Consider the following 20521-nt stretch of genomic DNA (forward strand, 5'->3'; position numbering starts at 1 on the left):
TGTTAAGCTAGTTGATGAACTTAACCTGTTATTGGTATTGTCTCCTCCCAGATCATCACTGCTCTAGAGGAGGACCCTACAGCTCAGAAGATGCAGCTGGGCTACAGGCTCCAGCAGATTGCGGCTGCCGTGGAAAATAAAGTCACTGACCTATGATAACAGAGTGGCCCTGAGAGGGGACAGGCCGAATCCCTGAGGAAAAGACACCCGCTGTGAGGAGTAGTCCGAAAGGAAAATAATGTGTGAAAAGGAAAAAGACCTTGTGCATACAGGGTGTGATTTCCCTCTCTTTTTGGCAGACTGAAGGAAGTAAAGAAGGTTGAGGGACACTCAAAGTGGTGCCCTTCTCTTTTTGCCATATCTGTGTAGAGTTACTGTGCATAGATTCTCCTGACAAGCTGCACAGGAGATTTCCATAGCAACCTGACTACATTTACCCGCTGCTACTCAGTGTGTACATACATAGACATTATCCTGAGTAAATTAGCAAAGCCCTGTTGAACTCTCTGGACTGCTGCAGAGTTTCTGCAACACAAACAACGTCTTACTGGGATGAAATGGATGGATAAAGCTTACAGGACTAAAATGAATTGAATAGCACTTATTCAATTATGCTATTGTCATTCACTTGCTAATGCCTTCTGTTTCCCTGAATCACATTTTCAAAGTCTTACTTTTCTGGTATAACTATCCTTTGCAGACAACGTGTGAGGTAGTATTGTCTTCACTCATCCTTTTCACTCCCCATCAATGTTTTTGTCGATCCACAAAGTTGTTCTGCTTCATGTAGTTGGACACTAAAGAACAGACTGCTTTCAATACATTGTGAAAATGTTAGGTACTCCATGTGCTGGCTTTTATTGTCACCCAGCTTTGACATCTCTATGATTTGAATATTCCTTTCCAAAATCGGTATGATGTACAAATAATTTTAGTGCATTTCTGATGGTAATTCTACGGTTCCCTATAATTGCAGTAGCCATGCTGATATTTTCCGTTCTAATGCTGAGATAATGATAGACATCTCTAGCTTAAACCTCCAGAGAAATCTCAGCTAGTTAATGTTCAATCTGCAGAATGTTTCCTTCTCTTAGCAGGGTGCCAGGCTTCACTACACATTATCTGTCAATGGCAGACTAGAAGGTGTTCTCAAAAAGGTGTATTTTGTGAGCAGGAGCTAGTAATCAAACACAACAATTTCCAGAACTGAATGCGATCAAACAGTTTGTTTTAGAAAATGGCTGGTTATGTGTGACCAATATGACATTTTCTGTCAACACTGTGGGATGTGACGACTAACAAGCAACAGTTTCCGACACTTGATTATTTGAACAAATCACGATTTAGCAGGGTGTGTATCTTTTGAATTTCGGAAGGGGGGAGATGACATTTGTCCTTCTGACTTAAAAGAAACTTGCAGAGAAAGGGGGGTGAAGCTAACATTCGGCTTCCGCTCCTCATTCTAGTATCTTTTCTCATACATATCCCCCCCCCAGAACTTGAAAGAGTATCTGACGCAATTACGTAAGATTTTAGTTCTGGGTATCCGAGATTAGTATAGTTGTAAAGGTTGAGCGAAAGGAGTATGAGATTGGCAATATAATATTGTTTATCTCATAAAACTTGCAGTATGACATGTTTTTAGTCTAAACAATGAATCCTTTAGCCCAAGGCCTAATGACTGACCTTTTTTATGACTGAAATTAAACGGTAGCCCTATTGTTTGATTTCCAGTAATACAACATTTTAACCCTCAAGCTACTGACTGGAGTCATTTTGACCCCATAGGTATATTTATCATAGCCCAAAGGTGGTTTATTAAAATCTTCAAATTTGTAATGACTTGTTCTTAACAAATCTAAATCCATGTTTTTAGTGTTTCTGTATCAATATGGGGGTCATACCTCCAATTTGATGCCTTTTGGGATGTGTAATTTGGTGGGATTTTTTGTTGTTGATTTCACCTCATTTTAACATTCTGTCATAAAAAGCACATGTTCAACTTAATAAAAAACGTGTTTTCCCATCTCAATAGGTAAAATAATTACTATAGTAAGTGCCTATTAAGTGACAAATAAAGTAACCTGGTTGACAATTTAACCTTAAATCAGCCATAAATCTCCTTGTGATGGGGGGAATGGAAGCTTGTTGTGCAACCGGGAGGGGCAATTTGAGTGCAAGCTTCAAAAAATTTTTTTAATATTAAAACATTTCTAGCCTGTTTATCTATGGGTAACAGGGTTGACATGTTATGCTCGACCCATTCAGTTTCCCACCAGAAAATGGCCAAAAAGAGTAGAACCATCTCACCTGTTTTTACACTCATTTCATTATCAGATGTTCAATGTTTCTTTTCAAACATTGAGTTCATATAACAGCGTTCACCTTTAAAATGAGGGACTGTTTTTTATTTTTTTTACCTTAAAATGAATCACTAAATAAATAAATCAATTAAATACTTTTCAGAAATTACTTTGTCAAAGCAACAAAATAACCAGGGCTACACAATCATGTGAGAACTTTTTGGGAAGTCACAGATGATGCACGGAGGGACATGTCAAAATGCTGAATTTTGGCACATTAGCAAGTCTTTATATAAAAAATATGCTTTATTGAATTGGTGCATGTGCTCTATATTAAAAGGGCACTTCATTGAACATAACAGGCTTTTAAAATTCAATATTGCTGCAAAAATTTGCCGCAAAATGTCAAAAGATACTAATTTCGTGGAACAACCCATGGACTATTCAGAAATGCAATTCCTTTTGGGATAGTTTTGACCCTAGCCAAAAACACTTAATTTTGTCTATAGTAATTTGATTTTAAAAATTACTTTTTATTTGAATCTAGGTTTCTCTAGAGACAAATACAAGTTATCCATAGGGTGGAGGGGGACCTGTATCAGTAATGTTGATCCAATACAGATCCTCTGCAGAGATACAGCTCCCCATGTAACTTACTTGCCTAACATTGTACATTTCTTTACCATGTATCGTATGACTGTACTACAAAACCAAAATGACGTTATTTTTGTGCATGTAAAAATCTGACAATGGTGTACAAAGTTTGCCAGTGGTATAAATATATGATAGAGCTGCAATAGAGAACTCCGGTACACTCCAGCTACATAGAGATCTGTATTGGTCTGTATTCTCTGAAAAGTTGTTATTCTAGGGCAAATATCCCAAAAAGTATTTATTTGAATCCAGGTTTCTCTAGAGACAAAATATTAAGTTATATGTATCATCAGAGGGTGGAGGGGGACCTGTATGAGTGATATTGACCAAATAGACCGATCACCTGCAGAGATGGAGCAGCTTATGTACTCGCCTATGGTTATAAATCAAATCAATCACATTTTATTTGTCACATGCTTTATAGGCAACAGGCGTAGACTAACAGTGAAATGCTCACTTACGGGTCCTTTTCCAACAATGCAGTTAAAGATTTTTTTTAAATAGACATGAGGAATAAATACACAGTGAATAACTCAGTAAAAATTAAGAGTAGTGGTAGCTGCAGTGTGTGTGTGTGGCGTCTGGGGAGGGGGGGGCAGTGTCAGTGTGTGTGCATAGTCAGTGCAAGAGAGTTGGTAAAAACAAAGGGAAGTCCAGGTAGCCATTTTTAATTAGGTATGTAGCAGTCTTGTTTAAAAGTCTTATGACTTGGGGGTATAAGATGTTCAGGGTACTTTTGGTTCCAGACTTGGTGCATTGTTACTGCTTGCCATGCTGTAGCAAAGAGAACCGTCTGTGACTTGGGTTGCTGGAGTCTTTGACAATTGTTTGGGCCTTCCTCTGACACCGCCTGGTATAGAGGTCCTGGATGGCTATAACTAGGTACGACCGTGTACAAAATCTAAATTTACCTTCGATATATGCCAATTTGCAGTCAAAACAGCTCAGAACAGTCTGTCAGTCATATTAATACTTGGTAAAACTGTAATACGGAAACCCACTACCCTCTAAAATGAACACATAGTGCTGTGTATTCTCTACGGTAAATGTTACATAAATTCCTATATTCTATAGGTGCAAGCAACTTGTGATATTTTGGATGCTATACCATTTGTTTTGAGGTGACTTCGGGCATGCTTTTGAAGCATCCTGCCATAGCCTCTAACACTCCCATTGTTTTACTAACAGTGATGGTAATGCTGTCTGTGGGCTTAGTAAATAAAGTAAACTAAGCCATACATTTGGTACATTTCTTTCAGGATCACTTTTTGAAGTGAATTTAATCATTTACTTTTCAATAAAATGTAGAATATTTCAAATGTAGAATATTTCAAATGGTGTACTGTCCCTTTAAACGGCAGTACTTTTTACCACAAAATATGACCATTTATATTTTCAACGTTCTGAAAACGAAATGATACTATAATAAAATAATGGTAAATAAGCTTTTTCTGTAGTAATGTGGATAGAATTTGGGAGAAAAGGCTGCAAATTGAATGAAGGAAACATAGTTGAGTTTTTACAGAATATGCAAATTAACTCATTTAGCTAAAATAAGTGTTTTGGTCTCTTTTTTTTCAGATTACATTAATTACATGTCTAATGTTTTAAAAATAAATATGTTGCTATTTTGCTATGACTGTTGCTTTTTCAAATATAGTTTATTCTTGGGGTAACAATGAACCCAGATGGTAATCGATGTATGAGAATATTTTTGGTAGCTTGAGGGTTAAAATATTTTTAGGTTTTAAAATTGTATTTATTTATTTATTTTCCTGTCTGGTTGGCTGCTGGTTCGTTATCTATTTACGAAGACCAAATAATCAATGGAATTACAATGAAATCCATTGTTTGAAAGTGCGATCCGATTTCATGCAAATGCCTGTCATATTCTTCTTTGGTACTGATGACATGGTCCACAATGAATGAATTACACTGTTCTTTTAAAAAATATTTTTTAATAAATGCAGTAGAAGCTTTATGTAGGCCTATACTGGTCATGTTTTGACTTTTGACCCTTTTTGATTTTCATTACTGTGTGTTTGTGGGTTGGGTAAGGGTATACTTTACAAAAAAATCTAAGTATCAAAATTACGACTCGCATTACATTCTGGGACTACTGCTTTTTGACATGTCAGTTTTTACATACATTTTTAGATGTCAAGCTATAATAAGGGAATATCTGTTTGTTAGTAAATGTAGAGCAAGTTATGTTGGCGATTTTGAAAGTACATTTTTGTCATCTCTTGCCATGGACATAGCAAAAGCAATCCTTGTTTGTTTTCCTTGCTAAATTCAAACATTATTTGGATTTCCTTGTAAATACTTTAACGATTTGTAAGTAAGCCTACCATTAGCTTTCTCTAACTGTTTGATAGGTGAAATGTAACTTAATGTCATGCAATAAAATAGTCAAAATGTCAATGTAATTTGTGGTTTTGTATTTAAAGTGATCATTATAGAAATTTGCTGCCAGTTTAGGGCTTTGAGAGTACCTCTGTTATGCCGGCCATCAACTGCACTACAGCAAGACCCTTCAAGCTGGAGTTAAGCCTACCCTATATGGAGCTAGTGGCCCTATATGTGCCTAGTGGTTAGAGCGTTGGGCCAGTAACCGAAAGTTTGCTTGTTAAAATCCCCAAGCCGTCAAGGTGAAAAATCTGTCGATCTGCAGTTGAGCAAGACACTTAACCCTAATTGCTCCAGGGTTGCCGTCAATAATAGCTGATCCCTGGCCGTGACCCCACTCTCCGAGGGTGTCTCAGGATATGCAGAAAATATATTTCCATTTCACAGCTTACAAACATACAGGTTACCCACTTGTATATGCAGTGAAACAGGACTGCGTGTACTTTTGGGGGCCCCCCACCTCGCAACAAAACATTTTAGAGGCGCCCTTCTTGACGGAGGAGAGAAATTAAAGTTCACTTCCTGCACTTACATTTTTTTTGCCATGGCGCATAGAGAACTTGCTTTAAAATTGTACAATTTTCTATCAATTCTACACATTTTGTGATGGGTTGGAAATAATTTTTTTGCTGTTTGATAGCCAAATTCCTGCAATTCTACACATTTTGTATTGACTTATGCCATGTTATGATATCCTGAGTAAGAATGACAAACAAAATTAACTGCATGCTTTCCCGAGTTGTAGTGGGAGGACCACGCAACATATCACCGCATGACTCCAAGCTTACTTCGATATGATGGTTATTATATACATTTTTGCACATAAACAAGTTTCCACCGCCATTTCTCGCATAATTCATTTAAGACACAAAAAGATCCCACCTTTTCTATTATTATTATTTGGTCGGGGGCCCGAAGAGACCACTTATGTCGCTTATGCCTGGATCCGGCCCTGTGTAGAAGTGCTGACGTATGAAGAGTAAACTGTATCATTAAAAGCATCTTCACATCATTAAGGTCCAATTTGTCTGACACAGATTTACCATTGAACATGCATATTAGTCCAAGAGCTGGCATAATCTGATTCCGGGAAAGTGACTTTTTAATGAAGGGAACCACAGGGTACTGCAGCACACTACTTATGCCATTGACTCAAAATGTGAATTGTGTTGCTTCATGTAGGCAGATGGTTTACAGTAAATGGTGTTTTTCCAATAATTTTCAGATTGCTCTATTTGTTATGCTGTACTTCCAGCCAATCATTCTGCTGTGAGATATTTACAGTATGCCTGTCTGGTGACTGGTGTGATGAAGAGGTTTAAGAGGAGCTCATGAAAACCAGATAGCCTTGGCAGAAAGTCCTCAGTGCCATGTGCTTACACTCCGCTCTAACAAGGGCCAGGAGGTTGTGAGTGTTCAAAAGTGGAAACAGTGTCACGTCAAATGAATGCAAGTCAGTGAGGTTGTGCTAATGAAGACCTTGGGGTTTAGAGGGGAAGGTTGGTGGGTGAAATAAGTCAGTGGGGCCTGGCCTGTGGTACTCCCTGCTCGTGTCTACGAGAAGTAACCAAGTTTCTCTCTAGTTGCCGTACCATGTTTGGTTTTAGTCTAGTAGCATTTCTAGTACAGTTACAGTAGCTGTGGCAGCACATCTATAGATAAGTGATCATAAAAAAATGTGCTTTTGCAATAGGCGTACAGAAAGGTGAGATATATTAAACATTAACCATATGTTTATTGCACTTATTAAGTTTTAGACCGTAGCTATAGTGTAGCCTCCCAAGGTTTACAGGGAACATTTGGATTCCTACCAAGTACTGAGGATCAATCCCCAGTCTTTATGGGAGCTTAACATTTGTCTCCGTTTCAGTTCATCTTTTAACATGGCTAGTTAAAAGGTTTATGCGATACCTATGATATCCAACTTGTGTTTTATATGCACCCCCTTCTGACCCAGTTTTTAAACTCCCCTCATCACGTTTGCGTCTCAGTCAAAGAAAAGCCACAGCTGAGCCCCTGTGGGTCTGCTACTTGTGTTACCACACATTGGAACAGCAGCCCTAATGGCTAACTGAGGCTTTACAGCTTATGCTGTGCCAAGATTAGGCCGTAATTCAATCAGGCCATAAATAGGAGGTGAATAACGTTTGCAGTAGAACAAGAATATTCTGCCTAAAGAAAATTCACCCAGTGTAACAGAATGAAACAAAGAGGTTATGATGACCTCTCAAACAAATCTGTCTAGTGCTAGAAAGATGTTTGCCCAGGTAGCAAAATTATTCCTGGGCAACTGTAGGGCACATACTTTGTGTTTTTCTGGCCCAGTATCAGCCTGGGTCCCCAGCCCAAGTCTGGTGCACATACTGTATCACCGTTAGATTAAAAAGGAGAGGCACAGATCTGGCCCACACGCTGATAAACTACAAATGCGTGGCCCAGCTCTGGCCCACAGTGTAAAATGATTCATTCTTAACGATGTGGCCCACATCTGGGCCATATTGTTCAAAACGATTGTAAAATAAAAAGGTGTGGTACCAGTCTGGCCTACATACTGCACAAAGGTATGGCTGAGTTCCTGTCTATAGGACCCCGGTCCAGAAGTGGGCCAGATGTAGGCTGCCACATAACCTTAAATGGGGCTACATTAAACCAGCTACTCCCCAAATAACATTCAAATACTCTGCTATTAAAATCTTCATTTAAACAAAAGACAGGAGTGGTTGTTTTATATAAAACAGATTGTTTGGATCCTGGATGCTGATTGGTTGATAGCAGGCAGTTACTCACCACAATCCCCAGGTAATATTAACAGGCCATTTGAATTATCATTCCACTCCCCCACAGCCATGCCAGGCAATTCATAAACTTCACCTCACCTTGACAAAATACAGTATTCCCCATACTTTTAGCCTATATATTGGATTGCAACAGTTGGTGTTTGTCCAAACCTTGCTGCCTGCCTCTCCAACCTGTGCAACAATGTTGCATTTTATTTTTTGCAATCCCCACTGTGCCATCGAGAATGAACTTGTCTGGGTGAGACTGACAGCTTCTCTGAGCCAGGCAAATTCATTTATCAGGATCATTATAATGGATCTATCTAAAGAAATGGCAATAGAAACAAATGTGAAACTAACAAAACTGCACATAGTTTGCTGTCATTTCAGCTGCTTGTGTGCTATATTTAGTTGGCTAGATAGCAAAGTAGGAGCTAACCAGCATAGCAACATTATTTGCTTGGAATGGACGACCAGTCCGCTTGGCTGGCAACCATGCCAATAGAACGGACGACCAGCCTGTTTGGCTAGCAACTTCAGAATCTCATAACTAATGACTGGCTTTTTTGCCCGGACTCTGCTTTATGTCGGGCCTAAGAACAGCCCTTACGACCATGATCCACTAACCTTGATAATTTGGACAGCCACACTAGCTTTGCCCTCATGTGGGCGCTTGCAAGCAGGCAGATCAACGGCTATATTGAACTTTGATTGGCCCATCGCTCTGCGATATAGCAGAGTATTTGCTTTCCGCAATTTAGGTCCCGCCTTGTTCATACTTCCTCGCCCATGCATGCATCGCTCAATGCCCCCGCCCACTTCACTTATCTCTATTGAAAACGAATGGGTATTCCGTTGTTTCATCGCTCGATCTGGACTGTTAGTGAGGTGTTATTCACAGGATTACTCCCGGGTTCTCATGCCCCTTACTAAAACATGTTGAGTGTTTTGAAACGTTTCTTGCCGATATTGTCGCATTGATTTTACAAAAGCGTTTCATAACGCTCAGACAGAAACATGGTGAGCTGTTGCAATTTGGCAACGTATTCATGTCCCAGCCATATCCCCTGTTTTTATGTTTTTATTTTTTTATTTTACCTTTATTTAACCAGGTAGGCAAGTAGAGAACAAGTTCTCATTTACAATTGCGACCTGGCCAAGATAAAGCAAAGCAGTTCGACAGATACAACGACACAGAGTTACACATGGAGTAAAACAAACATACAGTCAATAATACAGTATAAACAAGTCTATATACAATGTGAGCAAATGAGGTGAGAAGGGAGGTAAAGGCAAAAAAGGCCATGGTGGCAAAGTAAATACAATATAGCAAGTAAAACACTGGAATGGTAGTTTTGCAATGGAAAGCTCACGTTGTTGTTGAAAATGTCCCTGCCTTTGACCACATATATTATATTTATATTGTTATGACACTGCCTTTTCATGTAAAACAATAGTGTTTACGCACATGGATTACTCTCTGCAACTTTATCAATAAATCCTGCACCTATGAATCATCTCACCTCCCGTGCCTATAATATTTAGGCACTGTATTATGTTTTACATTTCTCTCGACCTGATTTAGGTCTACAGCCTAAAGACACATAAATTAAGGATTAAGGGCTTGTAAATACGCATTTCACGGTAAGGTCTACCCGTTGCTTTCGGCGCATTTGACAAATACAATTTGATTTGAAATGTACCAATAAGTAAGGTCATAAGTCACCTTGGACCAATTAAACAGTCAACCCAGTCGTGTAGGCTATTGAAACCGAGCAGGGGGCTTCTTTCTCTCCGATCCATCAACTTTCATTCAGTTTATCGCTGTGCGCCTTGCGGTTTCTGAAGTGTCTTCGGGTGGCGTGTTGGAGCAGAGTGTTAACAGCCCAGTATTAATCACAAAGAGCAGATCCATGCCTGAGACCTCACCCTGCTCTACCCTGTATCGTGACCGTGGATATTTTTACCCTCTCTCCAATTCCATGAGTGGGGTGGAAACATACTGATGAAGGTGTACGAAGTGTAGCTTCCCACTGATTTGACTTCCCACGGTGGCCATCAAGGAACTGACAGAAGTGAACTCAATGACACAAGACTCGTTTGATATAGCCCATATATCTACTTTTACTGTTCCTAATTAGATCAAATCAGATATAGCTTATTATATAATTAGATTAAACTCTTTATGACTGCACCATAGAAGGACAAATCTAATGCAGTGTACAGCACGTGTCCAGTGCAATACTCTTCTGCTACGTGGTTTTACTTCCTCATGTTCGAGATTACTGTAACTCTTAGTTCAAAATTCTGCAGCTTGGTTTTTAACAGGCACCAGAAAATGTAACCATATGAAATCAAATGAAATTGTATTTGTCACATGCGGCCGAATAGAACGGGTGTATACTTTACTGTGAAATGCTTGCTGACGAGCCCTTCCCAACTATGTATAGTTGGAGATAATGGAGTGACTGGAGATGGAGATAGTGACTGGAGATAATAATAAGAGTGAAATAAAGAACAGAGTAGCAGCAGCATATGATGTGTGTGTGTGTCTGTGTATTTAAACACAACTATTTTAATTTCCCTACACTGGCCACCAGTCACTTTTAGAATAGATGTTAACATTTTAGTAATCATGTTTAAGGCTTTTTTTTTAGCCCCATCCTATATCTCAGATATTTTATCTCCCTGTGAGCCAGTACACAGCCTGAGATCCTCTGACAGGGCACTGTTGACCATTCCAAAGTCTAGGTTGAAAATGACAGGAGACTGGGCATTTGCATTAGGGCCCCTAGACTTTGCAATTGTCTGCCAGAGGAGATCAGGCTTGTGCCTATTTTTAAATCTCTGCTGAAGACACACTTTTATAAAGATGCTTTTCATGTATGATTTCAATTCATGATTTTCAATTTATGATTTCAATTTATGTTTTTCATTCTCCTTCCTCCTGTCTTTGTTTCTTTGTTAGTACTTTTATCTAATTATATTTTTTTATGAGGTGAAGCATTTTGTTTACTTGCATTGAAAAGGTATTATTATTATTCCTTGTTTTGATATATCATACTGTACAGGTATTTGCACATGGTGGGAAAAGGGGTGCCCTGGCGTTCCTGTGAGATCATGAACTGTTGGACTGGGGTCGTTATAAACCCCCCAGTAACTCCACACAGCTGTCATTTCCTCTTCCCTCTACCCTTTCACAGCTGTGGAGAGATATACAGAGTGGGGGTGAAGGGAAGAAAGAGCAAAAGAAGAGGACAGAGAGTTAGTTGGGGGGTTGGGGATTTCCATGTTTAGACCTGGCCGGCTCCTCATACATAAACACCGCTGACTGGTCACAGGCAGTCAGAGTCCTACTGTATACAGGCTCTGTATACTCAGTCATGGAGAGGAATATGTGCTCAGCTCAGACTTCTGTACAGTTGGCTCAAAAAACGTAAGTATCATCTGTTCTCACTTTAAGTATGCCAGATCTAGAACAGTACACTGACATGATTATTACTAATTGAAAGGTGCACCTCTCAACCTGTAACCTGGCTGCCCACTAAATTGTCAGTGAGACTCACCTGTTACCCATAACAAGTCACAAAGTCAATGAGTGGAAGTTTGGTATCTTTTTAATTAAGAAATATTTTTGAGGAACAGGTCTTAACCAGAGGACTTTAACCCTGTGTGTGGTTGTTTGCTAGCCTGGTGCCAGTCTCTTTAGCTAACATTCCACTCCTTGCCACTCCTTGTCATTGACAAGGAGACCAGCCTTTCTGCCATCTTCAAATATGAACATTCTATCATTACTGAGATTGAGGAGAACAGAGGAGCTGATCCTGATTCAATAACCCTCACAGCTATCCTCCAATCACAACGATTATCCAAATGTTTTACAATGGGTGGGTCTAATCCTGAATGCTGATTGATTAAAACCGCATTCCAGCCCGTGTCTATTCCACAAATTACCACCGGCTAAATCTATGACGCTAAAATGCCTATTTACTCTGTTCCATCTGACTGTGCAATCCACTGTCTCATCAGCTATTTATAAACATGATCTCCACTATAAAAATCATCTAGACATTATCTCACATTTATTTTAGACTAACATTTAGTTTTCAACATATTTGTATAAACTTTGCTGTCTGTCTCTCCAACATTTGCAACATTATTTCAATATTCAAATTTGATCTCCACTTGTACCATAGTAATGAACGAGTCTGGAATCAGGACCAGACAGACAGGCAGGCAGCGTTTCTCAACCAGTCAAAATCATGAATCAGCTGGCATCATTTTTATGGATATATACAAAGAAATGTACATTGAAAAAAGGTCAAATGAAACGAAGTGCAGAAAGTTTGCCGTCTTTCCAGCTTCAGTTTGAGTGATTGTGTTAGCTGTGTTGTTGGCTAGCTCTTTTGAACAACAGTGTCCTGACGAGTGAGCACATGTTTTATGCCAGACAAAATCACACCTCATCAACTCATTGTTAGGGATGTATCCAAATGTCTACAGAAAACAACTTAAACAAAGCAAATGAAGCTACTTTGCTGTTATGCTGGCTTTTTGACGTGACTGTAAATTAGCCGTAGTTGGCTATCTAGCAATCAAGAGATAAGAACGTTGCCAGCCTGTAGGGCAATGGAACATCTCGAACGAACGACTGGGTCGCGTCCATAGATACAGAACAAAAAGACTGAACGACTGGGTTGCATCTCTAGCAACTGAACCGATAGAATGAACGACCAGCCCTAGATTTGTGACGGGACTATATCTTCAGGGCTATATCTTGTGGAAGGATGAAATAGTATGAATAAATTCATAAAAGGTTTTTAATTAAAATATGTCAATCATTATTTGAATATGTTGGTAACCCGTTGTATAAAAGTGATAATGCCCTCGAAGCCGGTGTTTGGAGGATATATTGGCAACACCCTTGCCAATCTATCCTCCAAACACCAGCTTCGAGGGCATCATCACTTAATTGGTACTGGATAACTATTTTTCACCACAGAACATATTGGTACCTGGTTGCTAAGCAAACATTTTTTTTTGTCCAGATGATACCAATCTGTCAAAAGTTGCTAGCTGAAGTCTAACTTCTCAAACTAAATACATACTGCAATTCCAATCACAAAACCTGGCTGGTTTGATTGTAAAGCCTCAAAATACAATAACTTGCCTAGTTAACAGCTAAATCTTTGTTTTTGACTTTGTTATAATTATAATTATATTTTCGAGGTTCCACATGTTATCATGGAAAATATGAATGTTATTATTTCCATCGACCAATGAGCAATTCTGCCATAAACCCAGCTGCATATTGAACATTGACATTGCCTCAAGGCCAGTCTCTGTGGCAATGACATGGAGAGGCAAGAAGTGGAATGTCAGCTAAAAAAGACTTGTACCCAGACTAGTTGTTTGCCTCAGTAAATGGAAACCAATTTATAGCTTGACCCTAACCTTTTTTTCCATGGCCAAAGAGGCAGGGGCTCCATGTATAGCTCGCCTGGCACACAATGAGAATGTGTGCATTATTTTAGTGCCTCTGGAAGTGAATGACAGTTTAGAGTTTCACTGGGTCTGTCACAGTGTCAAGGACCTGGGCCAATATCCACGCTCTGAACTGGAGCCACAACATTCTGAGAGACTGTCCTGGAGAGGATATTTGACTATAAATAAATTATTCAGAAAAGGAGCAATAATTGACAGATATTTATAGTACACTAACCTGATACAGCATATCCTAATGAATTTGACCTTTGCCTCTTTTACGGAGGGTCACAGTGAGGTACATGTAGTCAGTGGGATTTTAGCATGTAAATCTTGGTGGGGCAAAAAAAGAATAATACGTGGGATGCTTGCCAGCAAAGCCACTACACAACACAACACTAAACAATACATTAATGGCACTATAACGGTGACAAACGATGCTCACAAACTGTTAGATCCTACAAAAAGCTGTCCCAACATCTTACCACTGCTACACCTGGCTATCAGCGGAGCCTTGTCTGGCAGCGAAACAGTTCATTCAGCCTCATTTACTGCCAGGGTGAGGCACATGGGCTACTAACAGCTTACTACACAACATACACTTAGTATTACATTCTTAGCTACAGTATACATATCTCCCTGGCATATTATGTAATTTTTGCAGCAGCATACAAGATGTTTTTGGACTCACCTTGTTGTGCTTGAACAGGAAGGTGGCATGGCGGTCCTTCATGGGCAAATTTTGTCGTCAAAGTCTGGCTTTCTCTGGATTTATGGTGCTTTCAAGACAACTGGGTCGAATCATGATGACATCATTGATCTTTAGGTCGTAGCTCTAGAAAGATGTCCGAGTTCCCGACTTACAATGACGGTTCAAAATGTAAATGCTGAAAATGTATTTCCCAGTCGGAGCTCGTTTTTTCTGGAATTCCCAGTTGTCTTGAACTCACTGAAGTCAAGTTTTTGCAGTTCTGAGTTAACAGTTGTTTTGAGCGCGGCATAAATCATGCTTTATTGACAGCATGGCCCATGTTGAATGTTTATCATTTTAAACTTGGAAAATAGACACTTAATCCCGGAGTTGGGACACAGGGCCACTGCACTGAATAGCAGGCTAGTGATTTATTTGCTATGCTGGCAGTTAGCCATTGTCACTGATTCTTTCCAAACCACTCATTGTTCAATTTTCGATTTCTACCCTGTTTGTGTAATGTTTATGTCCAATGGCCGATGAGCACCGAAACATTTTATCTATTATTTCTCTTCATACGACATGGATTAAAAAGGATTTGCCAATAGATTGTCAACTTTATTTATTTATTTAGATTTTTTTTGCAAAAAATGTGCCGCTCAAAACAGGTGGGGCTCTACCCCACCTGCCCTGAATGACGGGTTGCCACCGCATGTAGTCCATCTGGCTGTAGACTATAGTGGCATGTCTATTAAATGTCTGAGACCCATTCTGTGTCCTGTCAGCTGGGTATCCATGTGAACACCCAGGGAAGTGTCTAAAAGTAGCCTCACCCTGTCTGCTCCCAGCAACCCAACACTGACTTAGACACAGAGGGGTCACATCTCTGCCCTGTGTGGGATCAGATAAGTTGACAGTGTGTGCACAGTATGTAGACAGTGTGTGTCTTTGTGTAAGTGTATTAGCATGTGTGTGTTTGTTGCAGCAGTAAACCTGGGACATCCAATGGACTTGATAAGCTGAATCGTTTGGAACAGCTAGAGCCAGAGGAGTCACTGGACAGAGAGGACCCCCGAGAATACTGCCATGGTCTGATATGGGTCTACTCAATCTGTCTTTCTCCTTACATGTCTTGTTGTCCTATTCACTCCTTTCCAGCATACACATAGTCTGTTTGTGTTGAGTACTGTGTTTACACAGTAAATACAGTAGTTGGAGGCCTTCCGTGGCTAGTAAAACTAAATGCTAGTAAAACTAAATGCATGCTCTTCAACCGATTGCTGCCCGCACCCGCCCGCCCGACTAGCATCACTACTCTGGGCAGTTCTGACTTAGAATATGTGGACAACTACAAATACCTAGGTGTCTGGTTAGATTGTAAACTCTCCTTCCAGACTCACATTAAGCATCACCAATCCAAAATTAAATCTAGATTTGGCTTCCTTTTTTGCAACAAAGCCTCCTTCACTCATGCTGCCAAACATACCCTCGTAAAACTGACTATCCTGCTGATCCTTGACTTCGGCGATGTCATTTACAAAATAAAGCACCACTGCGACCTGTATGCTCTCGTTGGCTGGCCCTCACTACATATTCGTCGCCAAGCCTACTGGCTCCAGGTCATCTATAAGTCTTTGCTAGGTAAAGCCCCGTCTTATCTCAGCACACTGGTCACCAGCAACACCCACCTGTAGCAGGTATATTTCACTGGTCATCCCCAAAGCCAACACTTGCTTTGGCCGCCTTTCCTTCCAGTTCTTTGCTGCCAATGACTGGAACGAATTGCAAAAATCACTGAAGCTGAAGTCTTATATCTCCCTCTCTAACTTTAAGCATCAGCTGTCAGAGCAGCTTTCCGATCACTGTACCTGTACACAGCCAATCTGTAAATACCACACCCACCTCTTCCCCATATTGTTATTTATCCTCTTGCTCTTTTGCGCCCCAGTATCTCTACTTGCACATCATCTATCGCTCCAGTGTTAATGCTAAATTTGTCATTATTTCGCCTCTATGGCCTTTTTACTGCCTTACCTCCCTATTCTTCTACATTTGCACACACTGTACATATATTTTTCTATTGTGTTATTGACTATACGTTTGTTTATGTGTAACTCTGTGTTGTTGTTTTTGTCGAACTGCTTTGCTTTATCTTGGCCAGGTCGCAGTTGGAAATGAGAACTTGTTCTCAACTGGCCTACCTGGTTAAGTAAAGGTTAAATACAATTAAATAAATAAAAAGTTGGCGTAATAACTATTTGCTATCTATGATCCTGTATGTTTCAATAGGGGGGTACCACCCTGTTCACATTGGAGACACCTTCAACAGGAGATACCAGGTTCTGTCTAAGTTGGGCTGGGGATACTTCTCCACTGTATGGCTCTGCTTGGACCTCAGGTTCATTCACTATGTTGCTGTGTGAGGATTTACTCAAATATCTTCTTCTTGTCATATAGGAAAAGCTCTAGTGTGATTAAAACAGGCTCTGTATGTGCAGATTGGGCAGGCGAGTGGCCGTGAAGGTTTTGAAGAGTGGAGAAGGATTCACACAGGCTGGGCAAGACGAATTGACTCTGCTACGCTGTGTGAGTCTCCCTTCTTGTCTCTCTTCATTTCTCTTTCTCTGCTTCCTCTATCACTTTCTCATCCTCACCCCTAACTCTTCTCTAAGGGCAATAGGGCATACATGAATAACACTTTTTGCTCTTAGTCCACATGTTATTTATCTGTCACTACCACTTATTCACATCCACCCATGCTTTCATTATTTTTCTCCCTTGTCTCATACAGACCCATCTCTCTCTATTTAAACAAGTATAGTATCGACCAGTATAGTCCGGACCCTGACTTTAACCTCTCTCACCTGCCTCTGCCCCTCTCCCCCTCAGGCCAGTGGTCCCACTGCTCGTCACCTCCGAAGCCGGAGGATAGTCCAACTGCTGGATGAGTTTAAGATAGCTGGGGTCAACGGGGTTCGTATCCTTTCTCAGACTGCATAGTCATGACATACACACACAAACCTGCAGCAACATTTGACACCATAGGGAGTGTTTTTGGTTCCTTGACCTCCTGTGTGAAGATGTATGCCTAGTGCTGGAGCTGCTAGGACCAGACCTCCGCTGTTGGCAAGTCTGTTTTGGAAACCCAGGGCTATCACTGTCTTGGGTCAAACAGGTCATTGCTCAGGTAAAAGAGTGACAGAGTTCATAGTATGAGATGAGTAGAAACATTTGGGCTGTCATTATCGAATCACTACACTAATGGATGCATCTTTAGTTTGATGCAGGAGTAGTTGGAGTTCACAGTGCCATCACTCTTTCCCTGTAGGTTCTTCAGGCATTGGACTACCTGCACACTCAATGTAAAATCATCCACACAGACATCAAGCCTGAGAATATACTGTTATGTTTGGAGGAGCAGAACCCAAAACAGACAGCAGGGGGCAGTGCCTGTCCATACCCTGGGAAAGATGCCAAGTCAAGGAGCACAGCAGGTAGTGTTCACTGTCCAGCTACAGGTGTTATAGAACTCTGTAAAGTCACATGACTGAATGGACCAGAAAATGAATCTGTTTACTGTACATCAAGGCTAGTATTCTGTTTCTATGTCACTTCAGATTGTCTGTGTCCAGTATGCTGTTGAAGTGTTTAAATCAGATCATAACCCTGTACTGTATGTTGTTTATCTCTTACTATCTCTTACTATTCAGAGAAGGACCTGGTCACACCCATCAGTCTGAAGAAAATCACAGTAAAGATTGCTGACTTGGGAAGCTCCTGTTGGGTGGTGGGTATGATCAGTCAGTCAGCGATTGTGAAATAGCGTCCCCCATGCAATTACTACAAATGCCTCATTTACTAATTTCATGTTGTACATTGCTCTCTGTTACTCTTTTTTTGTGTAGTCATTAGCACAGTAAACATGACCCAATTTTAGCTCCAAGAAGCAGCCAATTTCAAAACCCGCAAAAGTAGATTGTGCTGATTTATTGGTGCGTGGAACCATGTTGCACGCCATCGTTTAAAAACTCATTGGAAAGCGCTAAAACATTGACATCATATCGGAATTCCGACATCTTTATGAACCGTTGCCATTCATATTCAGTAGTTGGTTACAAAATAAGAGTAACTAATGTGGGATACTGCCCTGGGGTCAGGACTGTATTTCACACGCTGCCTTTGCTCTGTGTGACATTCCAGTACAAACATTTCTGTGAGGAGATTCAGACCCGTCAGTACCGCTCACTAGAGGTTCTATTGGGCTCTGACTACGGCCCACCAGCAGACATCTGGAGTGTAGCCTGCATGGTAAGAGAGACAACCACCATACAACCAACACTTATAGTCTGCATCTGTTTACAGCTTCACTGAAGTAAAACCATGTTATCTCCTGTCTCCTCTGATTCACTTGCATCACTTAACTCTTGTGCCATTCAGTTACCCTTCCAGTCTACCAGCACTCTTTACATCAAGACAAATTCACCCACTCCTTTAGCACTAAGCTTATAAGATAGATGCCACTACAGAATAGTTCCAGGCAATTCAATTCTTCTTCTTTTTATTCTAGGCTTTTGAGTTGGTCACTGGGGATTCATTATTTGAGCCCAAAGCTGGGAAGACCTTTTCTTTAGAGGAAGGTATGTCGATATTAGGCATGACAAATATTGACATAGGATTCAATGGAGATAACATTGTGTCCACTTTGTGACTTTTGGATAATTGTTTATCCAGTGGGGTTTTGGTTCTGTTCCCTCTAGACCACATCGCTCACATAATAGAGCTCCTTGGTAAAGTCCCTGCAGCAGTAGCCTTGTCTGGCAAGTATTCCATGGAGTACTTCAATAGCAAAGGTGAGTGAAGGATTTGCTTTGAAAATCATCAATTGTTCCAATGTAGAGAAAGGACTTTTTCATGTAAATGTTGCAAATTCTCATTATTTTATTAGATTTTTACATTTTTTATTTTGTTGTGGTACTTTTACCCAATTTTCTCCCCAATTTCGCGATAGCCAATTGGTAACTACAGCCTTGTCCCATCACCGCAACTCCCCTAAGGACTCGGGAGAGATGAAGGTCGAGAGATATGCGTCCTCTGAAACACAACCCTGCCAAGACACACTGCTGTCCATACCCTGGGAAAGATGCCAAGTCAAGGAGCACAGCCGCACCAATGTGTCGGAGGAAACACCGTCCAGCTGGCAACCAAAGTCAGCTTGCAGGCGCCCGGCCCGACACCTTGAGTCGCTATGGGTCACCTTGAGAGTGCAATGGGTCAAGGAAAACCTGGCTGGCCAAACCCTCCCCTAACCCGGACGACACTGGGCCAATTGTGTGCCGCCTCATGGGTCTCCTGGTCACAGCCGGCTGTGACACAGCCCAGGATCGAACCAGGATCTGTAGTGATGCCTCAAGCACTGCGATGCAGTGCCTTAGACCGCTGCGCCACTCGGGAGGCCCCCTTGCAGATGCTCATTTTGACAAATCATAGTGTACTTTTTTGTGAAGTCAAACCTACAAAGAATACATTTTCTTTCCAAGTCACAAAGCTCTCTTGTACTTACCTCCACTGTCTTTCCTCCTCTCTAATATGTGTTCTCCCAGGTGACATGCGTCATATCGGAGTGCTGCGGCCCTGGGGTCTATATGAGGTGTTGGTGGAGAAGTACCACTTCATGCTGAAGGAGGCCTCTCTGTTCTCTGACTTCCTGTTGCATATGTTGGACTTCCAGCCGGAGAGGAGGGCCAGTGCTGCCCAGTGTCTCCTGCACCCATGGCTTAGCTCCTGAACCCTGGCCCTGGAGCCAACTTGATACCAAGCTAGTAGATAAATGTGTTATATAAAAGTGTTATGCAGAGACAAACACAGTGGTGCTGAATCACTAAGACTACGGGAAAGATATACAGTATACATTTTGCCAATTGGCTCGATGCCAATGTTCCGGGTGAAATGTACTATTTTATGTTCATTCATTAAGTAAGACTAGATTTGTCTCTTCTGATAAATGTATGGGGCATTTGATTATCTGTAGTGTAATGAATGTATGAAGTACAAACTTATATAAGTGTTGTGTGATTTACTGAAATGTAGTACTTGTGCTCAAGACTTTCCACAGCTGTGCAGCACAGTGCACTGCACCAATTGTACTACTGTATATTTGTAGTTCTTTTTTACAGCATACAATAAATCATGTTTTGCTAGAAATG

General features: G+C 40.7%; 2 protein-coding genes across 7 annotated transcripts in view; both read left to right on the plus strand.

The window, feature by feature from the left end:
• The window catches only part of LOC112221632 (plexin-B1), a 69682-nt gene extending 64301 nt beyond the window's left edge, over positions 1–5381 (plus strand). The window contains exon 38 of the mRNA XM_024383811.2: positions 52–5381. Within this exon, the coding sequence (XP_024239579.1) occupies positions 52–156 (105 nt within the window). The 3' untranslated portion in view covers positions 157–5381. The remainder of the gene's footprint in view (positions 1–51) is intronic.
• A 5950-nt stretch (positions 5382–11331) lies between these two features.
• LOC112221633 (SRSF protein kinase 2-like) lies at positions 11332–20521 on the plus strand. 6 transcript variants are annotated; one of them, XM_024383812.2, is made up of 12 exons: positions 11332–11579; positions 15304–15407; positions 16608–16737; positions 16817–16904; positions 17208–17295; positions 17399–17505; positions 17647–17812; positions 18029–18105; positions 18519–18626; positions 18886–18955; positions 19076–19168; positions 19919–20521. In XM_024383812.2, exons 1-12 carry the CDS (start codon positions 11527–11529, stop codon positions 20101–20103), a joined length of 1269 nt encoding a protein of 422 aa, XP_024239580.1. In that variant the 5' UTR covers positions 11332–11526; the 3' UTR covers positions 20104–20521. The 6 variants fall into 6 exon arrangements, with proteins under 6 accessions (XP_024239580.1, XP_024239582.1, XP_024239583.1 ...); XM_024383814.2 differs by having other exon boundaries at positions 16608–16716; positions 16802–16904; XM_024383815.2 differs by having other exon boundaries at positions 16608–16716.

Source organism: Oncorhynchus tshawytscha, linkage group LG22 (genome assembly GCF_018296145.1).
Source record: "Oncorhynchus tshawytscha isolate Ot180627B linkage group LG22, Otsh_v2.0, whole genome shotgun sequence".
Taxonomy (NCBI): domain Eukaryota; kingdom Metazoa; phylum Chordata; class Actinopteri; order Salmoniformes; family Salmonidae; genus Oncorhynchus; species Oncorhynchus tshawytscha.

Bases quoted from the DNA above. Each gene is read 5' to 3' on its own strand.
- LOC112221633 (XM_024383812.2), top strand. From the start codon at position 11,527: ATGGAGAGGAATATGTGCTCAGCTCAGACTTCTGTACAGTTGGCTCAA. The intron at 11,580-15,303 runs GTAAGTATCATC...TGTTTGTTGCAG, and splicing joins GTACAGTTGGCTCAAAAAAC to CAGTAAACCTGGGACATCCA. The intron at 16,905-17,207 runs GTGAGTCTCCCT...TCTCCCCCTCAG, and splicing joins AATTGACTCTGCTACGCTGT to GCCAGTGGTCCCACTGCTCG.